Source organism: Micropterus salmoides, unplaced genomic scaffold, assembly GCF_014851395.1.
Source record: "Micropterus salmoides isolate LMB-PRFRI ecotype aquatic unplaced genomic scaffold, ASM1485139v1 Ms_hic_scaffold_4, whole genome shotgun sequence".
Lineage (NCBI taxonomy): Eukaryota > Metazoa > Chordata > Actinopteri > Centrarchiformes > Centrarchidae > Micropterus > Micropterus salmoides.
The window spans coordinates 30,114,073-30,136,890 of record NW_024043372.1 but is presented as its reverse complement, the minus strand read 5'-3'; the positions used below and the strand labels follow the sequence as shown (position 1 = coordinate 30,136,890).

At 40.8% G+C, this 22,818-nt stretch overlaps 1 protein-coding gene across 1 annotated transcript in view; it reads left to right on the top strand.

Moving 5' to 3' along the window:
* Nucleotides 1–22,818, top strand: part of suclg2 (succinate-CoA ligase GDP-forming subunit beta) — a 118,784-nt gene that overhangs the window by 30,890 nt on the left and 65,076 nt on the right. The window contains exons 3-4 of the mRNA XM_038695973.1: nt 17,069–17,168; nt 21,077–21,167. Of these exons, the coding sequence (XP_038551901.1) occupies nt 17,069–17,168; nt 21,077–21,167 (191 nt within the window). The remainder of the gene's footprint in view (nt 1–17,068; nt 17,169–21,076; nt 21,168–22,818) is intronic.

Genomic DNA, 22,818 nt, shown 5'->3' with positions numbered 1-22,818 from the left:
GACTCTCAAACTCTGACTCCCAGGGTGTGAGGGGGTGGCAGGGTGTGAAGCCAGCCCTGGATGGAGCTCTAATTCATGGCTTTACACTGAAGAGAGGACACTGGGTATGGCTCCGTCCAGGGGATATGGCTGGTTGGGGTATCTGAACTGACCAGGAGCGACTCCAATGGATTTCTGTGTGGTGCTGATATCCTGCTATGAGCCCCTGGTTTCCTGCATACACAATAGAATGAACCAGTCAAGTGTGGAAGCACAGACACCGATGAATGACATGCGTAGGGTATGCCTGCCCATATGAGCACACAAACACACGCATGCAGTCAACCCATAGTATCCTCTCTGCTACACTTGCTTAACCATTAAGTGGTTAAGTTGACAGTTCAATTGCAGCTATGCTGTAAAGAAACTCCTCTCATGTACTGTAGAGTGGTCCAACTCTCCTAAAATGGACACAGATTGATTTCTTCTATTACCGCTGAGGACAAATGGCTTAAAATCTTTCTCCTTCTCTATCAAAACATAAAAAAGTATTCGACATGGACCACTGATTCCCTTTTAACTTGAATGACAACTCTTAGGGGTGAGTTTACAATGTGGCAGATGGGTGACTCACAACCAGCTAATGGCTCATGGAAAGTAGGGTTTGAATTCTGTGGCCCCATACTGGGTGAGCCGTGCAGGGAGTTATCAGAAAGTCCAAAGTTTTTGTAATGTGTGCTCCGTTGGGACACAGAGAGAATGGCATTGTAACTCCTGCTGTCTGTCCAAAACCAATGACCCATATCCAATACTCACTAGTTTTGAAGAATTAACTTTTGGACCTTGAAGCTGCATAACTTTAATATCGAAATGTTTTGATTGATTATGTTAAAAAATCTTGTCCCTTTTTGTTATGTTGTTACATTTGTGGATACTGTCTTTCAACACATTTTAGGCAGTCAGGTATATTTTGCCTGGTTATAGAGTTAAGACAATACTGATTTATTCTTCAGTAGTAAATGGGGAAAGTACAAGTAAATGTCGCTGGCAGAATCAATAATTGATGTGTGTAATGTGATGCTACTATGGCTTGTTGCAGTCATGTTTCAGCAGCAATTTTATTTCTGTGCTTTTTAAAGTGTGCCCTCAGAGAGATCAAGCTACCACACTTCGTGGTAGTGACCTAACACACTCACAACGCCCATTAAAACCATATTTGATGAAGTGTCTTTTATTAGCACATTTGGTTCAGTGCTTCGTTAGGCTCATGATTCAACCAATTAGCTAATTAGAAATAGTACCTATTAGTGTCAAAAAGTATAATGTCAGAAGGACAAACGTTTAAAAAATATATATTTTGTATATATTTTTACTTTGAGTAAACACACATCGTCAATCCATCTGGATGACAAAATAAATGTTTAATCCTCATGATGCAAGTGTAGGGCAGGACAATTAAACAATAATTATCGCAATATGTATTTTTCATGTATTTATCAATTAAATATTTGAAATTAGGGATGCAAATTATCGATTAATTCATTAGTTGATTGACTTTTTTTTTACAATTAACTGATAAGCGGCTATTTTCCTGAGAATGTAAATTTTTCACGGTATCAATAGTGTCTTTAACATAAAAAACAAAATATTGCTTATATACTGAATAAAAATGCATGTTATATTGCTCAATTGATGTTTTATTGTAGTTGAAGTGTTTGACCAACCTTCCAGCAGCTGCAATTTCTCGGTTGACACCAGCAGCAGCGAATCCATCGTTGACGGCCAGATTTAAAGTATGGCAAAGCAAGAAACTGATTTCCAACTGACTCGTGCGGGGTTGTTTGTTCAGACAATGTTCCGAGTGTTGTCATGTACACAGGCCATTACACGCCCGGTGAGTCCCCATGACTCCACAGCCTGGTCGGGTTTGTCAGCTAAATTATCAGCTGTATGTCTCTCTGAGAGGCTCTCCGTCAGAAGGACTGCTGACTTTACCTGCCAGTCGTTTTCAATGTAGTGACAAGTGAGTGTAATGTAGCTTTCTGTAGTCAGTGACGTCCAACAATCTGTCGTCAGAGCCACATTGGCCGCAGCTAACTGTGTTTTTAGCTCAGCCTTCTTGTTTTTATAGCGTGCTTCCAAGTGGGTAGTTATGGTCGCTCGAGAAGGGATATTATATCCTGGCTCCATGAAGTGTATTAACTCCCGAAATCCCTCACCATCAGTGGTGCTAACTGGCATCATATCTTTTCTATCGATCATGCCACAAATCCTGAGTAATGCCCTCCGCTTTCCTGTGGTCACATACTCACCTTCCCACCACAGCAGCGATTGTAGGTTGTGAAGGCGACAGACTTCCTCCCTGCAACACGGCTGCATGCAAGTTATGAAGGTGGTATCTTAGCGAACTCGTAGAGCTGTTGTACTACCGCAAAGTTTACATTGGGCGTCTTTGTCATCATTAATTAACTTGAAATGCTCCGACACTCCACTCCGTTTTGACAGCCTCATGTTTGGTTTCTTTTTTGCCGCCTCAAGTTTGTGTCGGGTCTCTCGCCGCCCGCGAGAATCTCGTGTCACGTTGGCAATGTTCAATTAGCCGACAATTCATTTAATTTAATCGAGCAAATTCTTGTCGACAATTAATTGATAATCGATTAACCGTTTACATCCCTATTTGAAATTAAACTCGTTTCTGCCTGGTAACTTTACCGGCCGATTACACAAACTGTAATTTATGTGTACACTGCAGTATTATTAATAAAAAGTCAAATTGGCAGATGATCTCTTGTCATTACACGTTGTCTCCTTCGGATTGCCAGGTGGAAATTTGGGGCCTCATTTTATTGTTTGTCAGTTTGTACATAAAAGATTTAAAAAAAACTCACAGCCTTTAAACACTAAGAAATAACAATTTGATACTTACCGTGATAATTATCGGTATCGAAAGAAACTTTTTATAGTGATAACATTTTTGGCCATATTGCCTAGCCCTATGCAAGTGCATACCTGCTTTGAGGTGGGTAGAGGGTAATGTTGATTGGGAAACCAAATAAATTCTTGGTCGCTTGAAATTCTACCTACTCTTTTACTATATTTAGATTACCGGTAATTGAATTGGCCACAGTTCCTGAGTACACTCAACTGTACCTGGTAGCCTAAATGGGCACTAATCAAAGTTACACAACATTGCCAAACAAATTATTTCCTGCAGTTTGAGCATTTCTTTTGTACACGTAGCTGTCAAGTATGTCTATCAAGTAAATTCACATACAGCACACACACACCCCAGTGAGTATTAAGTAGATCGATCTTTCACCAACAAGCTTAAACTCGCTGATGTTGTGCTGCAGTAGAGTTCCAAAAAAGCAACATAAAAAAACATGTTACTGGCATCCAACGTACTACTCCTGTTATTTATTTGGCTTCAAATAACGCTTAATGTTCAGGTTTTGGGCTTGGCCAGTACCTGGATGGGGGACCTCCTGGGAAAGCTAAGTTGCTGCTGGAAGTGGTGTTGGTGGGCCAGTAGGGGGCAGTCTTCCTTTTGGTCCTAATAATAAGATCCCAATGCCCCAGTGCAGTGATGGGGACACTGTCCTTTGGATGAGACGTTAAACCGAGGTCCTGACTCATTGTGGTCATTTAAAGATCCCATGGCACTTGTCGCAAAGAGTAGGGGGGGTTCCCCTGTGCCATGGCAAAATTCCGAACCTGGATTTCACCAGCTGGCCGTCTAATAATCCCCCATAGTAATTGGCTCAATCTTACAAAATAAACACTAAAACAACATAAACATGGCTGGTCAATGCAACGCTTTGTGCTGGTTCTTTGACATGGCGTCAGTTAGTATGGAACTGTGTAAATGTTCAGTAAGTTAGGCCTAGCAGTCTCTATTAGGTTGGATGAGTTCAAAGTTGTAGTGCTTCTGGTAGTGCTTTGACTTCCTGTCTTATAAGTCTTATAGTCTATTAAACCACATGATTAGTAAAATAGAAACACATTTGTTGAGTCAAATATATTTGAATAATGTTTTTTTTAGAATATAACCTCTCACTCAAAATTAAAATACATGTCTACAATGCAAGTTCTCCCATTTAGAAATCATGGAGGGGTCTGAAATTGGTAATGTGAGGAAGATCCACCTCTACAGTGCCCTTAACGAAAGTAAATCCTGCATAACCAAAATGTCAACAGCAGTTGAATGGATGATCCTTGTAGTTTACAAGTGTTTAGGAAAAAATAAGTTAGCTAAGTTAAATAAGTGCTAGATAATGCAGATAATCTTAGCATTTAACGTAAATCATGATTGCTAGTTGAGATGAAGGCTAGCAATGGTAAGGTGTCAGCGAAATCACTAAATGTAAAGGCATGATTCTTAGTTGTACAGTTACAGTTAAATTAACATTTATTCATTTTGCAGATGCTTTTATCCAAAGCTACTTACAATTTCTATCTATGTCAGAGGTCACACGCCTCTGGAGCAAGTGTCTTGCTCAGGGACACAGTGGTGGACGTGTCACAGTTGGAATTGAACCCAGGTCTCCCACTCCAAAGGCTAAACACACGTATACACACGCACACAGTATTCGTTCTATATATATACACATGCATACAATGTAACACCTGGTTGCTTTCTAGCAGTTTTCAGATATCAGGGCAAGTCCAGTAATGAATATAGATTTTGTCTTTGCCTTCGAAGCAGATATGCACGGCCATGCACATGCACACAAATATACACATACCTGTGCCCCGCTACAGTCAAAGAGAATGTGATTATGCAGTCCACTTTGTGTGTCGCCCCTGCTTGACAGACGCATCTGTTGAGCAAATCTTGATGGATTTTCAGTCTGAATTCTAAATCAAAACCACATCTTCCCTCCCATTCCTTGCTGCAAGAGCCCTTCATGTCTGCCATGCCTCCTGCCTCCCCTGGCAATCATTCATTGACAAAGCAGCGATGGAAGAAAACATTGCTTTGGATTCTTATCTTCACCACATGTTGAGCCTGTGTGATGAATGGGAGCAACATATTCTTGTGTATATGAACCCCTCATATCAGATGAGTTCGGAATATGTTGTCCTTCTTTACTGTAGTCATCCTCCTGACTTTACTTTGACAAATTGTTTTGCAATTACTTTTTCTGGATCTTTGTTTTTTCTGTTTCAGTTTTTAAAGTTGCCTTAATTTCTCCCACTCCTCATTCACCTCAGCCTACCTCTGGTGCTCTTTTTCACTTCTTTGTGCTTAGCACCGCCACACTGCCAGAATGACAATTAACAGAGGTAGGAAGCATTTTAATTTATTTCACTCGGCTATGAATATTCAGTGTAAACAGAGCAGTTTTTATGCATGGCTGTCAAATCTCATGTGTGCTTATTAGAGAGATAGTTTGATATGTTGGCTTACTGAATAATAGAGAGCTACCTTGACATTACCTCATTGATGAGGCAGGTGTGTGTGTGTGTGTGTGTAGGCAGGCGTGCAGATTTGGTTTTGCTTGTGCTTTTTTGTGATGGTGTAAAAGGGAGAGTGCAAGAAAGAGATCTATAGAATCTACTCATCTGACAAATGCTTCTCCGTCAGTTTCAATCTGCCGCACGTTGCTGTCTCAAGTCGGTGTGCTTGAAAGAGCTCACATTTATAGTTGGCTGAGGTAAACATCAGTTGCTGCACTGAAAACATAAAACATTTTTTGGCAATGCTATATATAGTGGTTTATTTTTTTCCAGAAATAAGAGACACTTTTATGGCTACTGGGGATCGTCAAGAGCCCTTAAAGCCAAGTCAATGTGGCTCCCACTGTGCCTCAGATGATGTGTAAATAAAAGTTGCTCAAGGCCAAGGACACTGTTGTTGTGTGTCTTTAAAGTGATTGTTTTCAGTCTGCTAATATAGTTGTCTGGTCTCTGTGGCAGCTCAGACCCCCCACTATGTATATGGCCTGTGATCTGCAAATTGAGACGGATGTCACTGTAAACCAGGAGCTAGCATCTTTCCACACAATACTGGCATTGTGTGGCAAGTGTATTGTGCAATGTCTGCTGTTAGTGTTAGTCTTTTTGGGGTGTCCTTAGCATTTTGGATAGTTTAAGATTCAGTGCATATATTAACTGTAGAAGAAATGCCCATTCAGCTGATTTGTGGTTTAAAATATCTTGTATACTATATTGGCAAAGCAGCCAGCTTGACACCATCAGACAATCTAGCACCCTCATCACAAACCGTGTGGCGGGTTTTGGTTTTGTCCAATGTTGAAATCTGATTCAAATTTGTGTATGATTAATATCAGTACACATCTTATTAAAAAATGTGATCCTCGCATAAAAAGTCCAGTTTGAAGTCAGAGGCAACACGGTGCACAGTATTTGCTGAAAGTGTGAGGACATTGCAGCAACCCAACCTGCAGCAAAACAGCCGAGGAGTGGAGGCATGCACAAGCAAACCATGAGATGGGTGGGATAATTCGATCTCTCTTTTCATGGACTCCAGTGGTAATCCACTGCATTTCCCCGCCACTTGCAGTGTGACAGTGCGGCACAGAGCCAAGGAAGAACCCAGTGTCATAGAAGGCCAGGACTTTAAATTCCTACATATTTCTGATTTTTGAAGAAGGTATGTGTTTTTAACATTTTCCATACTTTTCCCTCACTTCAGTATACTATAGATGTATGGAAATAATCCAATGACAAATTAATGGTCAAACTCAATCTTAAGTAATGAAATAAGAGGCAATTTATTGCATCTTTGCTTTTCCTCAGTTGTGAAAATATATGTGAGGAAAGAGCTATTTGATGATTGAATTTATTTTAAAAGTAAATTGTATGCATGAATGTCACTGGTGTGATTGTGATTTTGATTTATAAAATGCTCAGTTCTCAGTAGTAGTGATACATTAGAAAGGTGTATTAGTAAGGTTCTGGAATAAAATGCTGAAGTCACATAAGATATAGTATAACACACAGGCTCATCCTTTTTTTTTTTTTTTGTGCTGGTGATATCAGTGGTGCCACTTTCTCTGGCATTTCTGGCATTATGCTGAGAAGCATTTACACCTCCGTCTGGGCTTGGCGCTGGTGGATGAGATCATCTAGAGAGTACCTTATGCTTCTTCACTAACACAACACACTGCCTAGCCTGTACCATCTGTCATAGGAATGCTCCTCCCAACTACGGGCATCACCACAATTCATTCTGAAGATTTCCTTATCCATGCATGACATTTTCATCTTATCCGAGTCCTCCCTCATACTCCTCTTTCCCCCTTCCTGACTGGCCTATTTGCCAGTGGAGGTGCTCTGATGCTCTGAAGTTACATCTGCTTTTATGGCGGCTGTGGCTCAGGAGGTAGAGTGGGTTGCCTGTTAATCGGAAGGTCGGCTGTTCCGCCAGGGTATGAATGTTAGTTTCTGTTTGAGCACTTAGGCTCAGTGTATAAATGTGAGTGAATGGTGAATGCAGATGTAGTGTAAAAGCGCTTTGAGTGGTGGAAAAGACTAGAAAGGTGCTATACAAATACGGAACATTTCCATATTAGATGTTTGTGAGGACCATTATTATGGCAGCTTGAAGGCCACACCTGTTTGTTGTAGGTGGATTTTTCATTTTTAAGCACAGATGTCTACCACTATTTCAGGGTAGACCTAATTTTTGAATGAACACATAGGGTAGTCACTATCATTTGAATATTGGGAAATTTCTTTATATTTGGTAAATTACTATATACCAAATACTATATATAAGTATAATAGGTCAGGCCTTGTACTCGAGCGGCGGGCATTTGTCACTCTGATATGTTCCATACTCTGTTATCCCATTAGTAAACCAATGTAGGCTTGCATGGTTGTCTTTGTTAATGCAACATGGAGGAAACTAACAAGCCGTGCTGAACGGATAATCCATCTGAGAAGTTGTGTGGAAGTGTTTTAGATTCAATGGGAAAATCATGGATACAAATGAAGCTATTTGCTACCTTTTTTAAAAAAGGCAACTGCCTTACAGTGACATTACCACAACAGCATATCTGAAGTTCAAGGTAGCAGAGATCACAGCAAATGAACAGTCAATTCTACAGCATAGTACAGGATTAGGCTATGTTTAAACTAATTTGAATTAATTAAATTTGATTGAAAATTGTTGATCAGACTTTGTGTTTTTTAGTAGCATTTTATTTATTTCTCTAGCTTAGTTTAACATGTTCATACTCACTGGCCTGTTCTGCAGATAGAGACTGTATTTGTATTTTCAAACTCAAGTCTCATCTTATTTTGCTTGTCTGTTCATATATCAATATATTTAAATAGCACAGTTATTCTGTTTATGTACATGTTTTTATTTCACACTTGCTTTGACAATGTAAACGTCTGTTTTCCATGCCAATAAAGACCAATTGAATTGAAAATACTAAACATAACATGCAAGAGCTTGCCAAAATACAAAAGAACCGATTTCTATGCAACTATATTTGACCATAAATGGGTTATTCTGTACATATGATTGATTTTACCTAAGCTAAAATTATGTTCAGTTCCTCTATACATGTGGTTATTAATTTCTTTTGTATAAGACGTACAGGGTAGAAGGACTTTACAGATCCAAAAGCGTTTTTGAAGCTCTGATTTGGGAGATGAGTAGTGATTTGCTGCTGTGGCACACTGGCAAATCATGCTTCAGTTCCTCTTTTATGTCATTGTGTCCCAACACTTTCTCAGGGATAAAGCCATTATCTGGATAATACTGCCCCTAAATTGCATGTTTTATTAAGGCTATTCCATGCTTCATTGAGCAGTGAATTTGTAAGAAGCAATGCAGTGATATTCTTTCCCAAATTGAGTTCCCTCTGTGTGTCTTTTTTGTGTATTCACTCCAGTTCAGTTCCAATTTTTGCGTAGCTGGAGTTGGATAACAGTGTTGTAGGTCCTTTGTCATCATATTGTTATGCTTGACTCTCAGTGTGTAATACCAACCCTGTCTCACTAATGACTAAGAAAATGTTTAGACATACCCACCATTTAACTAGTGTTTTGAATGAAAAAAGGAAAGTCCTAGCTGTACGACACACCTTATGGATACATGGGAGACGCTTCCTTTTCAACTAGGGACAGACAAATATATCTTACTGTCAAACATGGAACATGGCCAGACCTCTTCTTACTGTGCATCCCCTCCCTTCTAATTCACAGTCCCCACTAGAGCTGCCTTGTGCACTTCAACACTTCAAGCGCCTTTTAAGACCACTTTCATCTTCCCCCGTTCAGAAAATGAGGCATGAGTCTCTGGTGAAAAGCGCTGACAGTAGCAGTTAGTGCTGCGTTGAGTTGGTTCAACCATGGCCCTTGCACTTATGTCTTTTGTCAGAAGTAGTGAGGGATAAGAAGACCCTCTTAGAGCTTTGTGCATTTGTGTGCGTACACACACCAGTTTGAACCCATGTCATGTCCTCTTCTCGTTGGTCGACATGACAGAGGTCAGCAATGCAGCTGCTCATCTATTGAGGGAACTGATCTTACAATGGGTTCTTGAGCTTCTAAAGAATATGCAGCCGCAGTCACTTGTTGCTATCTTCATGCTCTTACTTTCTGACATTCCATTTCCATCAGCAAGCCACTGTCACCTCCAATGTAAACAATGGTAGCTCGGCTGTGATTTCAATCTTTAACTGACCACGGCTTGGTTTTGCAGACTGCCATTATGAAAAAAAATCTGGGTTAAGTGAAAAAACAAATTGCGGTCGCTGTTGATGGTGGACTTGTGCAGGATGTCCCGTGTTGCACATGTGACAATTCTAATCTCTCTCACCAATCAGTGGTCTGCAGTGTTTTAACTCTACCTTTCTGTATTAGATCATCTCACTTGGAAACTCGTCCAAAGTTGTACCAAGAAATGAACCAGGCACTATCCACAACTTTTGCCAATGGAAAAATAAAAAAGAATCGTTCCAAGCGAGTCGGGCCATACCATGCAGTGGGAATGAGGCAATACTGTCAGAATTAGATGAGAAAGTGTTTGGTGGTTGCAATTTAGAAGAAGTGTACTTACAAGAAAACACTTGCTGGCAATCAGCAACAGACAAGTACGGCAAATGGAGCTTCATTCATAGTATACATTTATGTGAATTTTGAGTCCTGCTATGGATTCAGGAGTTTTTAGTTTTACTTGATTACTCTGCTGAAGAACCATCTCCCAAGCAATGGCTTGCCAGCCAATTTCTTATTTAATATTATCTTAATCATGCCAGGACCAGGGGTCATGGAGGTCAGAATGTTATAGTTCAACAGTATGATTCTCTCCATCCACTGTGACAGCGCTAACATCACAGAAGATGTGCTCTCACTGAAGTAAAGATACAGCAGTATGAGTACCAGTACCAATGTACTAGCTGAGGGGTCAAGATGAGCAGTGACTGGCATCGACTCTGGAAAATATGAGTTGCGTTGGCACTGTGTGTTTATATGTGTGGGTTTAAATGGTAAACCTTTACAGGCACACATCAACAAACTTGAACTGATGCCCTGCACATTAAAATGTGTCATTAAATGTGTGTTTGGTGTGCCTTTGCACATTTACTTCACTATGCTCTGATGCTGTCAGTTTTATACTGTCACATTGTAACATTTTGTTTCTCAACACACAAGCCTCCATGTGAAAGAGGCTTGTGTTTGGATTTGATTGGTTCGTGTCTCGAGCCTTTGACTTCCACTTTCCCTGAGATGACTTATTTTTAACACTACTGACATTTGGTCATCTTGTGTTTGACCACACAGTACTCAGCCTTGTGTTGACTGTACTCTGCAAATGTGCAGTTTGGAAAAGAACAGAGTTACATAATTATGGAATAACAGATTGTTTCAATTCACAGTGCTGTTTCTTGTTCATTTGTGTGGAAAATGTGGGTATTAAACTACTTATGTATACTATGAGACTGATCTGGTCTGTGCACACTAACAAAAGAAAATAACTTGACAAATTTACAACCATTAACCATGCTGCTGCTGTTTACGTGGCCAGGGTGTGAAACAAGTATTATGTTAATAACTAATACATAAATGGGTTGAGGTCCATTTACATAGCTATTATCTGGTAATGTCAAGTCAAAACAACATTGCTCTTTCTTCTGCATTTTACCCACACATCCTGACCTTTCCTGTCTCTTTTGTTTTAGTCCCTCTCATCTCTTATCTCTTTTATGCTCTTGCCGATTTGTCCACTTTTTCTGTTTCATTCTCCGTTTACTTCAGTCTGTAGTTGTTCTCTCTTATCCACTGTGTCAATTCCTTTGTCTGTAGTTCCTAACACCCCTCAATTTATCCCCCTCCCTCCTGTAAAATAATCGTAGTACTACTGCAGTACCTCAGTGTCCTTATTTGCCACTTTGATCACATTGTAGGGGAAATAATTGAGTGCAGGGAGTTAGCTGGAGTGCACTGCAGGTATCTCTCCCTCGCCACCCCACTCCCTGCAGGGCTGCTGCTGATGGACAGAACAGCTCTCGTCCCTTCAGAGGGCTGGCTTGTCAAACAGGAAGACAGATGTTAGTCTGCGGTTTCTGTCCTGTCTCCACTACCTGCCAACATGACACACACCCGATCACGAGAGAAGATGCGGAGGAGCTGGTTTGAAACACAAGGTTATCAACACGGGCACAGCGGCCCACTAACAGACGCTGCACCAGCTTCATTCAGAAACACGGTGTAGGCTGTATGATAACTGCTCACACTTGCATGCACAGAAATTCTGAAAGTCTGCTCAAACGCACTGAAGCACATAGACAATACCAAAGCTCAGACACAGACACACATTACGCTGGCCTCTCCAAGGACCTGGTGTCATCCCATACATTAGCTGGCTCTTAGGTCTCTCGTTTGGTAAGAAAAAGCTATGCATCTGAAATTGTCTTAACAGCTGTAAATAGGCTTTGCAGGGTAAAGCGGCCTGTCTCTCAAAGAGCTGATTTCTGTAAGCAGCTTAGTGTTTCCACCTCCTCATTTCGCACCCTAACCTATTCATGTTGCGGGTGAGACGTGGAATTATTTCTCACACGTCCCATATCGTATTAGGATGATACTACCGTGCCAGTAGAAGTGAACATGTATTATTTGTTGTCAGGGTACTTTGCATAAATGAAGGCTACCTAGTCATGTTGGCGTTAAGAGTTAAGTTAATTTCAGCATTAGGAAGTGGAGATATTGTGCTTTGTTTGGGACCTCCAACCATTAGGCACACTTCATTACTCAAATAGTAGAAATGGTATTGCAAGTAGACCTCTTGCCCACCAGTGCATCATCAACAGCAGCAGCACCAGATGCTGCTAACTTTTAGAATAGTGTTTTCTGCTATTGTTCATGCTGAACTGATGTAAAATATTCAGTCAATAATGAGAAGTGAGCAGCTTGTGTTTGTGTAGACTCTTGCTCACTTATTTAAAATATTTTTATGGAGATTTTCTGGAACACTCTGTTGTCTGCAACCCAGAGGTAGTAGGCTATTTTTCTAGTTAACTGTCTCCTGATGTGGCTTGATACAAGTAAATGTCTTTGCAGAGGCTTCGTTCTCAAACAAATGATTTCCCCCTACAGACATCCCCGTGGTCATTTAGCACCCATCGTTCCACAACACCATTATCATTACCGTCACCCCTCTGGTTGTATGGCAATGAAAAACTCTCAGCCAAGGGTTTGAACTGCACCTCTCTGTCACTGAGAGGAGACCAGGGCCATCTCAGGATGTCATTAGAAGTGCTCTCTATGTCTGAAAGCCAGGTGGACTTGTCCTCTAATGAGGACTCGGCAGTCATGCAAGCAGTGACTGGAGGAGGTGTCACACAGAGGTGCCACTGTCGGACCGGGACACTGATTTTCTCCTCCGCTGAGTAGCACTGAGATGGCATCATTAGAGGCAGAGATGGACACAGGGACGGTGGGCTTAACCAGACAAGACGGGGAGATGGTAATGATGGATTTAGTTGTAGTGAACAAAGAGGTCAAATTGTTGTCGTCTTTGACTTTTTGTGTCTAAATCGGTTTGTTTGTCCCTTGTTATACAATTCCCAACATTTCGTCTTACAGATGCGCCAGTAGCGAGAAGACTTTGCAAAGCGTGGTTGGGATTTATCAATGTTTGTTGACTTTTAAAACCCAACTGAACAGGAAAACATATTTAGCTCTAAGAATTCCAAGGCCATCATATGTCAAGTTGGGGAAAAAAACTGAAGGTTTTATTTTCATACATTTCCTTTTCGGTTCACCTGCCATCGCCGCATGAATGGAGTGCCATTTTTTTGTCTGACCTTTTTCGTAATCTGGCAGGATTGAAAATGGTAAAAGTTTATGGAATGCTGAACTTGTCCTAGATAATACCAGCATTACTGCTGTGGTTAAACATCATCACACGAGGAGTCTAAACTTGAAACAATGACCCGCTCCATTTAACTTGCCTGCCTGTGCCAAAGTGTAATTAAAACATAATGTGTTGGCGAGGCTATTACACTGAAAATTCTACAGAAATAAGTGCTGGCCTAACTTGACCTTTTTATACACATGCAAGTGAAAACTGAATGCACATATTCAGTTTTCTGGGTATGCAATTAGTAAAGCTTATTGAATATTTGGTCTGTTTTAAGTTATTAATATCCTGCCTTGCCTATGGTACTTTGCTATATAGTAGGCTATGAGTTCATTGTTCTCAATATCAGTTAGCATACATGTGACACAGAGCCCTGTGGCGAACTGAGTGCTCCAAAAGCTTTCTGTAGCTTATCAGTATGCAATTGACAACATAATTGAAGTTATTTAAAGACACGCCATGTGCCACTAGATGGAAGGGAATGGAAGCACAGATTGTTGTTCTTTCTACTTATAATACTGGAATACCCCAGAATTATTATATTTCAGCTGCTTGGAACTAAATCCAAAAATACTGGGGAAAAAATAATTACGGTTACATCATTTGTTTTAATGGTCTTCAAGACTAACTTGAAGATCTTTATTTCAACCTGTTTGGCAGCAATCAGTACTCTTCTGCATCACAAACAGGAGGTGTACTGTCATGATGAGCACAGATGCTAACAGTTGAGAGGTCTTTCTTCTTTGTTTTAATTTTTCTTTCCTCTGTCGTTAATGGCATTTATCCATAGGAAGGCTCAGTCTCTCTCTGGTGTTTCATTGTGGCGGTGTGCGCCTGTGTTTGTTTTCTCCTCTCTCCCAAGAGTTTGATTAGTCTCTTCCGTTTAGCTGCCACATTACTTTCATTACAGCACACGTGCATGCTGGGGAGGGGCGCCCTGATCTTTTTCTCTCTCCATGCAGATGGTAGCCACATCTTACTCTCTGTGGATTGGCGTAGAGCCTGCATCTGTCCTTTAGCAGCCAGCAAACCCCCTTGTGGCACAGCCTCGAAGGCTTAATTAAATATCAGACCAAAGCTAACTCTTCTGCTGGCCACCCGTGGGCTACATGGAAGAGGGGGGGGCAGGCCTTTAAAAAGTGCACAGAGAGAAAGGGGGTGAATGAGACACTGCTTGTAGAAGTACATCCTCTTTGCCAACTGCTGTCACTGGCAGACTGGGAGTTGATTTGCACTCATTACTGGGAAATGAGTAAGGCCTGAGGATGATGACCACATTACTGAGATTGCGTGTGATGTGATTGGAGATGTTGTGCGATGTTAATCTCCTCCCCTGTGTCCCCAAGATATCGAAAATAAATGGAGATGAAAATATTTCTCCAATACAAATACAAGCATGGAACTGATTATGCAACCACGCCCTCCACCCCCACCCATCCCGTTGCATTTTTTGTATGAACACCTTAAGCTCTGACTCTCCAACAGCGCTCGTTGGTGTCTTTACTGATTAACTTCACACATATGCCCGTCATTCTCCTTGGTCTGGGTCGAACATAAAAGCATCACTTGTCTCAGATTTTACATACTACTACTCCTTTTCTGTCCACTCCCACTCCGTTCTGCACTCATTAGGGAAAAATCTTTGTCTGAGTGTTAGAGGCCATCTCATGTCTGTCATTCTACCAGATAATGGTCGCCCTGCTCTTTACCATGCACTGTGTTCACTGTGATCTTTGAGGACATCATTATCCTCTCCATGTATTTCAGCAGAGAGCGGTGTTTCAATTTTAACCAGATAATTTGGTTGTTTTTTCTGTGAGAATGGTGGACTTTTTTTTTATCATACAGTCTTTGAGATGCAGTGTGAATGCATTTTATCACATTGTACCTTCGGTTCGTCTCGTTTTGTTTCTTCTTTCATAAAGTTTCTTCTTGTTATCAGCATATTGCTCTTTCAGTGCCCATTCGTAATTGCTGATATTGCTACAATATCTTGTTGTGCGCCGCATAATAAGCAGGTTTGCTATCAATTACTAGTGCAGCAGGAATGAACACCTGCCTCATTCTCACTCCATTACCTTCCCTGGCACATTACATTCCTGTTAATATATTTAATATACTTTCACACCATATCTTGCTTTTTTAAGGTCCTCATCAATGTGTCAATACTCTTACCTTTCTCCACACCTCAAACAATGCAATCTCCCTATTGGGTTACATCTTTGTTCTTCTACTTGTTCCTATTTTTTTTTTCTTCTTTAAAGCAAAAGTAATTTCCTCTTTGCCGTCCCTCTCTGCTGCACATGCCCGCAGGACACCCTATTTCATCTTGCTTTGAACTCTTTTTAATTTTGTGCAGTAGCGTTTTTTTTATTAACATATTTATTCATTTATGACTCCTCTCAAAGCCCTTTGCATATGAGCACACCTTTACTCTGTCATTCTCTCTCTCTCTCCCTTCTCTTTCTCCCCTCTCAGCCTTTGAGTCGCCACCGAGAACAGGCCTCACTAATGCAGTGTTAGTTTAATCCCTGCCATCCTGTCAGAGGCTATTTTCTCAGGGTCCTTTTCTTGCTACAGCAGCAGTGAGCACAGCCAGAGTTTTAAGGCTCGCTCGGCTCAGCAGCTCTTGTCTAGACATTCTCCACACTGCTAGTAGAGCTTTTTTGTCACAGTCAAGGGGGAGGAGCTTGTCTCCAGCATTCAAGGTCAAGGTGTCTTTCTAGCCATTGCACGGTGGATCATCCCCTTCCACTCTCCCTACCACCCACTTCCCACCCTGATGGCAGCCACCTGTCAATGGCTGAACTCTCCCACCTAGATAATAATAACCTAGCCAGAGACCATCTTTCATCAAGTGGAGATTGTGGGCAGGATGCTGAATAGACAGCTGAGGGGCCTCCTCCTGATGTGTGAGTTCTTGCAAGGTGGCAGTGATAGCAAGGGGGATGCAGCGTGGTTATACTGTATAATTGGGGCAAGGTCATGTGAAAGTTGTCAGCAGTTGTGCAGTTGCTTATTTCCCTTCTTGCACTGAGATTGTAACAAGTTGCCAGTCATAAAGAAACAAACCAATGAAATAGTTCAAGTGGATATTGTGTTTGGGTGGTATGCTACACTAACCAACAAGTCTATTAAACCTTGCTACCCTTGCTTAGTTGACATCAGAAACACTGGTTTGTTGAACTAATTATTAATATTTTATTATTTATTTTGTTACATGTACAAATATGTACAAAGCCATTTAACAGTTGCGTCTAACTTGCCACGCAGCCACCTGCCACTAGCTGGTGCTGCATCTCTGGCCAGCGACTTTTATAAAATATAGTACAGACAGTCATGGTTCCCAGACCAAATATCCTGATGACTTTGTTGATCCCATGACTTTTTAGCTAGCACCACCATGAGGTTCATATTTATGGTTTTGAATTAAATGCCTTGATACCATGAAATTTGTGCATTATGTGCAATTACGTCCATTTCAATATGTACATTCCTGTATACGTGGATGAGTGCTGCTCTAGAGTGTAAACTTTCTTTCTTTACCAGCATAATCCCAAAATCTTTTCACATATCACACTTACCCCTCTCTTTTCCTCTTTGGCTCCTTCCTTCAATCAGAAAGACAGATAAGTAGCAGACTCAAGGGGGCATTTAAGGTGCTGAGCCTTAGGTGTTCTGCCTCTCTTTCTCGATCTTTCCCTCCCTCCTTTAGTCTCTCTCTCAATCCATCTCTCTGTCTTTCAGATGCCAAGGAGATCGTGCTTAAAGCTCAGATTCTGGCCGGTGGCAGAGGCAAGGGTGTGTTTGACAGTGGCCTTAAAGGTGGAGTGCACTTAACAAAGGAGTAAGTATGCCCCCCTGTGCAGTTAACACTGTGAGGTACTGTACGAGATAAGATTCATATTATTTCTTCTACGGCAGCAGCTTTTAGAGTGAACGGGCTCAAAGAGCTCTCTGAAGATACTCCCTAGGGACTGAAACTTTCAGGATTACGTTTGCTACAAATAAACATTTTTTCTTTCTTCTGGTGTTTCATTTTTGAGCAACTACCCTCAATTAAATGTTGAAAATATATTTTTTAAGGTCAGCCGAAGTGTTGTGCACCCCATACTGAGTTTTCCTCTGTTAGGTTTCTTGCTGCTGCTCAGGTATGTTTTGTTCTAGGTTAGAATTACAAAGTGTGACGGGTGTATTCCTCCACTGAAGGCTCACACTGAAATCTGGTGCTTTTGTGCAAAGAGCTTTTCTATGCTCAGATACTGTATCCCACCACCACGTTTTCATGTACTAAACCAGTGCTATCTTTTTAGTAAAGGTACCTACCACTTACTGCCGCCTTAAAGGCAAAAACATGATTTATGACAGTTGTCCCGGACATGTATCATCGTCACCCTATTTCACGGTTCGGAATGGCCGGAAACTTTTTCAAAGTGAGATATGCTGAAGTTCATCATCCCCAGACAGTGACATAAGTGCACAGTTCACCTTCCTCTCATCTATCAAAGGATGAGTACGACCCCTTGCTTCATTTCTATTCACTGAACAAAACCAGAGCAGGCTTACAGTAGCAGCATGCGGGCTGCTTTTAAACAGAGAGAAAAAGTAGAGGTTCATTCACAGTGATGTGTAGATGTACCACAGTGTCTCCAAAAGCTGTGTTGTCAGAATAAGTTTCATTAACGCTAGAAACACCAACGGGTAAAATTTACCCACGATTGTATGTAACTTTGTTTCAATAAAATATTCAAGTCCTCAAGTCTTTGACTTTTCCTAAAAGTATCTGATGTAGCTACTGGCAGCACCTTTTGTCTATTACAAAACAGGCATTAGACTTACTCAATGCAAGTGGGGGAGTCTGATGGTAGGGAGGGTTTCAGGACTGAGCGATTTGTTCTGATGGTTCATCATATGACAGCGATGCACTTGCAGAAGGTAAGCATGCATAAATGTCACATCTGCATTAATTTTCATTTGCCAATATAATATAGGCTATATAGCTTTCTAACTTTTAGTTACATGATCTATTTTTTTTCAAACTGCCTGTAGCCCTACATATGACTTGCAATTATAATGAAAGATATAAAACGTAAGGCCAATAGGCCCAATATTATCAATCGTAGCTTAGATAAACATTTATGAAATAGACCTAGTATAAAGTAGCCATTCCCTCTGACACAAGTGTGTCCTGTCAAGAGAGAGTGTGGCTCACTCGTGTGTTTTTTGACCTGCGGGGAGTATATAGTATATATATAGACTGCAGTCAGTATAATTTTTGTCCTAATGTACTATGTACTAATCTACTTTGAATTTTGGAATAGATTAGAATTGTTTCTTTTCAATAAATAGGCCTGTTTTCATTTGGACATTTAAAGGAGCCATGTAGTAGTGCTGTCGCAGTGAAGTAATTTCTCCCGCAGTAATATGTTGGGGCTCAACAGCGCGGTATGCAGTATTATGACATTTTTCATCAATGTATTAATATGGTGCCATATAGCAGAGTAAGAGTGTCTGTGTCTGTCACCTCACTGCACAGTGAGCCGCTAACAGCAGCTTTATGGTCTGAGAAAGCTAGCTGCTGGGTGCTAGTCAACAACATTGCCAAGCAAACTCATTTTTTAGTTTGACTGCGTTTTTCACACGTAGCTACGTATATTGTTACCTTCGGGGCATGTCTGTCAAGTCAATTTACATACCGTAGCAAGGCACACACACACACACACATATACACCAACACACATCGGTGTGGAGCAGAATGGCTGTCCACAACTAACCACTGCGCTGTAGTAACGTTATAACTACATTTCCACAGAAAGCAACATGAAAAACAGCTGCAGCCATCTGACACACTATGCTCGTTAGTTAGTGAGCTTCAAATGAAGCTTACAGTTCAGTTTCTCTCGGCTGACACCTCAGGATTACAGTGTTAGTCCAACATCGCTGAGCCTGCTAGCCACATTAGCTACATCACTTGCCATCCTCTGCGGTAGGCTTCACCAATAGCGTAGTATTTAAATTTTGCGGTTATCGCGTTTTCAGTGGCCTCGTGCTTGTTGCATGACAACTTTACATTGACTGCATTTTGCCGACATGATACGTCTGTGTTAGCTCACCGACTGGGTTTCCAATAACTATTTGTGTATCTTTCACCAGATGCTCAGAAATGTGAGCATAGGTAAATTTATTGAATGATATCGGTTAGTGAGCTAGACTGAATATTATAAATGAGATTGACGCCACACTTTAGTATAACAGTTAGAAAGCAGTAAGTAACGCTACTGCACTGAATGGATCTTCTGCTGTTGTGTTGTATGTTGCATTATTGTATATTATGTGAGTCACTTAAGTTACTGCGACATCAGTAACGAAAATAAATCTAAATTGAACGTTACAAAGCCAACCACATCGGATCCATGCTAATCTAGCTGGCTGCCCCTGCCATGCATCACTATTGGTTTCAGGAACAAACTGCTCCACACTTGCTTTGTACATTACTAAAACTGAGGAAGGCGGCGAACGGTTCATTTTTATGTGTTACAACCCGTTTGTAGCAACACAGACACAGGTCAGTTCTTTGCAACGGGCGTTTATTGCTGTGGGCACATCGGGTCTCTTTGGTACATCCAACTTCACACCATGTACGCCTTGAACGTCGTATATGCCTTATACGCTGTGAGAACTCTTGTTGTGAAAAGAGGTTACTAAGTTCTTTAAAGTCTCATGAAAGTCCATTTGATCGTCTGCATTAACTTCAAACAACACATTTTTAACTTTGATGCAGTTTAACAAAGCATCGGAGCTATCTGCTCCGCCGGAATTCAAGGCAGTGAGTGTCGACTTAAACCGTTGTAGCGGTAACACAGACAGAAAACATTAGTTCTGGGACAAACGTAAATATACAGAATGAGATAAATACACTGTTAACCACATATTATTTAGCAGCTTATTTTACCCTTTAGTTCTTAAACATGTATTACATTTTATCTTTACATTAAATTAAGTTATATTTGTTACATGAAATTATAACAGCAATTATGAACTGTGCATCATGAAAACACAAGTATTTATGCAACAACACTTACACCGTTCACAAATAGCCAATAAAAAAGTGATTCATGTCATTAAAAAAACTACATATAGCCCCTTTAAATTTTTGTATGTGTAATTGTGAAAGTCCAAAACAAACAAGCTGGAGGAACACCTTAAATTCTTATTGTACATTATTATTATTATTATTATTATTATGTCTATAAAACACTGCAATGGTCAATAATTTCTTCTAAATTGTATGCTGCTTTTAACCCGAACATCTACAACAGCGGTGAATATATTGCATCAAGAGAGCCACTGCTTGTGGACGTGCCCTTCACAAATTCAGAAGAGCGAGGAGAGTGACCTGCATGGTGAAGGCACAATGCAAACATAATAAAACGTTCTGGTTGCCATGGCAGCCATGGCAGCCATGGTGCCGACACACAGTGTGCTTGAGCAATGTTTAGCAGAAATAATCACAATCACACACAAATCCCTGGTGGTTCTAGTGTTAATGCCCAGAAAGTGCTGAGGCATATCTCTCTTCAGCTGAAGAAACCTTTGCAGAGAAACAAATACTTATTCATATTATTACTATTAAGTTTACCTTCTTTTCTCATCTTTCATTTTGTAACTGTGTGCTTCTCAGTGATCTGTTTTAAAAAAAATTAAGACTGTTGATTGAAACAGGATACTGTTTGACCTGTAACCTCTGTCCTTCAGCCCTGCCGTGGTTGGTGAACTGGCTAATAAGATGCTGGGTTTCAACCTGACTACCAAACAGACACCGAAAGATGGAGTGAAAGTGAAAACGGTGAGCCCCTTTGCCGACTGAAGACAAGAAAGATATACTTTGCTTTTTCTCCTTTTCTTCTGACCTCATTTCATGGCATTTTGAGTCCAGTAATGCAGTTCTGTAAAATTTAATGACTGTGAGGACAGTTTGGCTCTTGTGTTTGGTTTTTTGATACGTTTAAATAGTAGCTGTCCACTGTTGTTTACCGTGGGTTTGCGCTGCACTAGCTGGTGTTATGGCTCATTGCATAAATTGAACCGGGCCCTCTGTGAATTTATAGTGTTTGGTAAACAACTGTTTCTATGTGCCACTAACAAGCAGAGATCATTTTCTCTTCTTGCATGCTGCATGCAGTACCTTCTCAAAACAGAGATTTCCAGATGATGCAACCTTCGGCTGTGGCTTGTGTGTGAGGCCTGCTCTCTGTCTCTACCCATTTCTGTTTACCTCTGCTAGCCCCCATTCCACCCAAGTCCTGCTCCTACCCCTACTGCAGAATTTAGATGGAATCAAATGAGTGTCACAGATGTCATTTATATAAAAAAAAAAGCACCTACGGACCAAGACGTTCACAAGTTCAGAATGAACTCCATGTCTGAGAGGCAGAGGAAAGGGCAAACAAACAACAAAAAAAACAGAACAAAACTGTTAGATGTCAGCGAGAGGAGATGTGACCTCCAGTTGGCCATCTAATTGTCTTGCCAAGAGCATCCTGGCTGTGTCACCCACTACTCACTAGATAGTCCACTAATAGTGAGTCTGTCATTTTGTACTGCTGTCCGAATGTATAGTGAGAATTAACATATCCTGTTTAGTGGACTCCCTGTTTAGAGTATCCCACGGTGCATTGTGAAAAGTAGTGTATAACTGATGTTCTATAACCAAGCACTGTTTACCACCGTGCATTGTGCTGAGAGAAAAATGGGAGATTGATGGAAGGAGAGAGCAGTTCGAAAATTGCAACCTGAAGTACAAATGTAGGTAATTTTTGGGTTACCTTTAGATGATATCTTGAAGTTTGTTTTACCAGTTTCTTAGCCATGTAATAAATTGTGAACGTGTATTACACCATTATGGCACAAATCACTGCTAGCTACCCAGCTTGCCATTGTTCTCTACAGTAATTGCCATTGGCAGTGCCGTCAAGTTAAAACTACATAGGCTTCTCATTTTCTCCTCCTGTTGAAGGCATTCATTTCTCCAGAGGATACACTGTGAATACCATGTTATTGCAGTGGTTACAAATTTAGAAGAAGGATATTCTGCTGTCATACTCTCAGTGAAAGCAACTTAGCGTCTAGCATCTGAACACACACTAACACTAACCAGAACCTACCACCTGACAGGCTGAGAGACAGCAACGCCACCGGACGGCTGAGACTGTGGAGTTGACACCACTGCAACTTTTCTCTGCAGCGTTCTTAAATGGTTCTGTCTGCTTTAAAGTTTTTATTGAATATCTTTTAATATGGCTATGAATAAAAAGAAATGCGAAAGCCCAAAACATTTGGCTTTTACCCAGTTTAAATGGCCTGGAATAGCACAAAACAATGCCGGACCAAACTCCTTTCAAAAATCTGCAACACTCAAAATGTTTTGCCAAAAACTACATGCTTAATAATATTTGACATTTGATCACCATTTAGTTTAAAAAGTTTCTCAGTGTGCC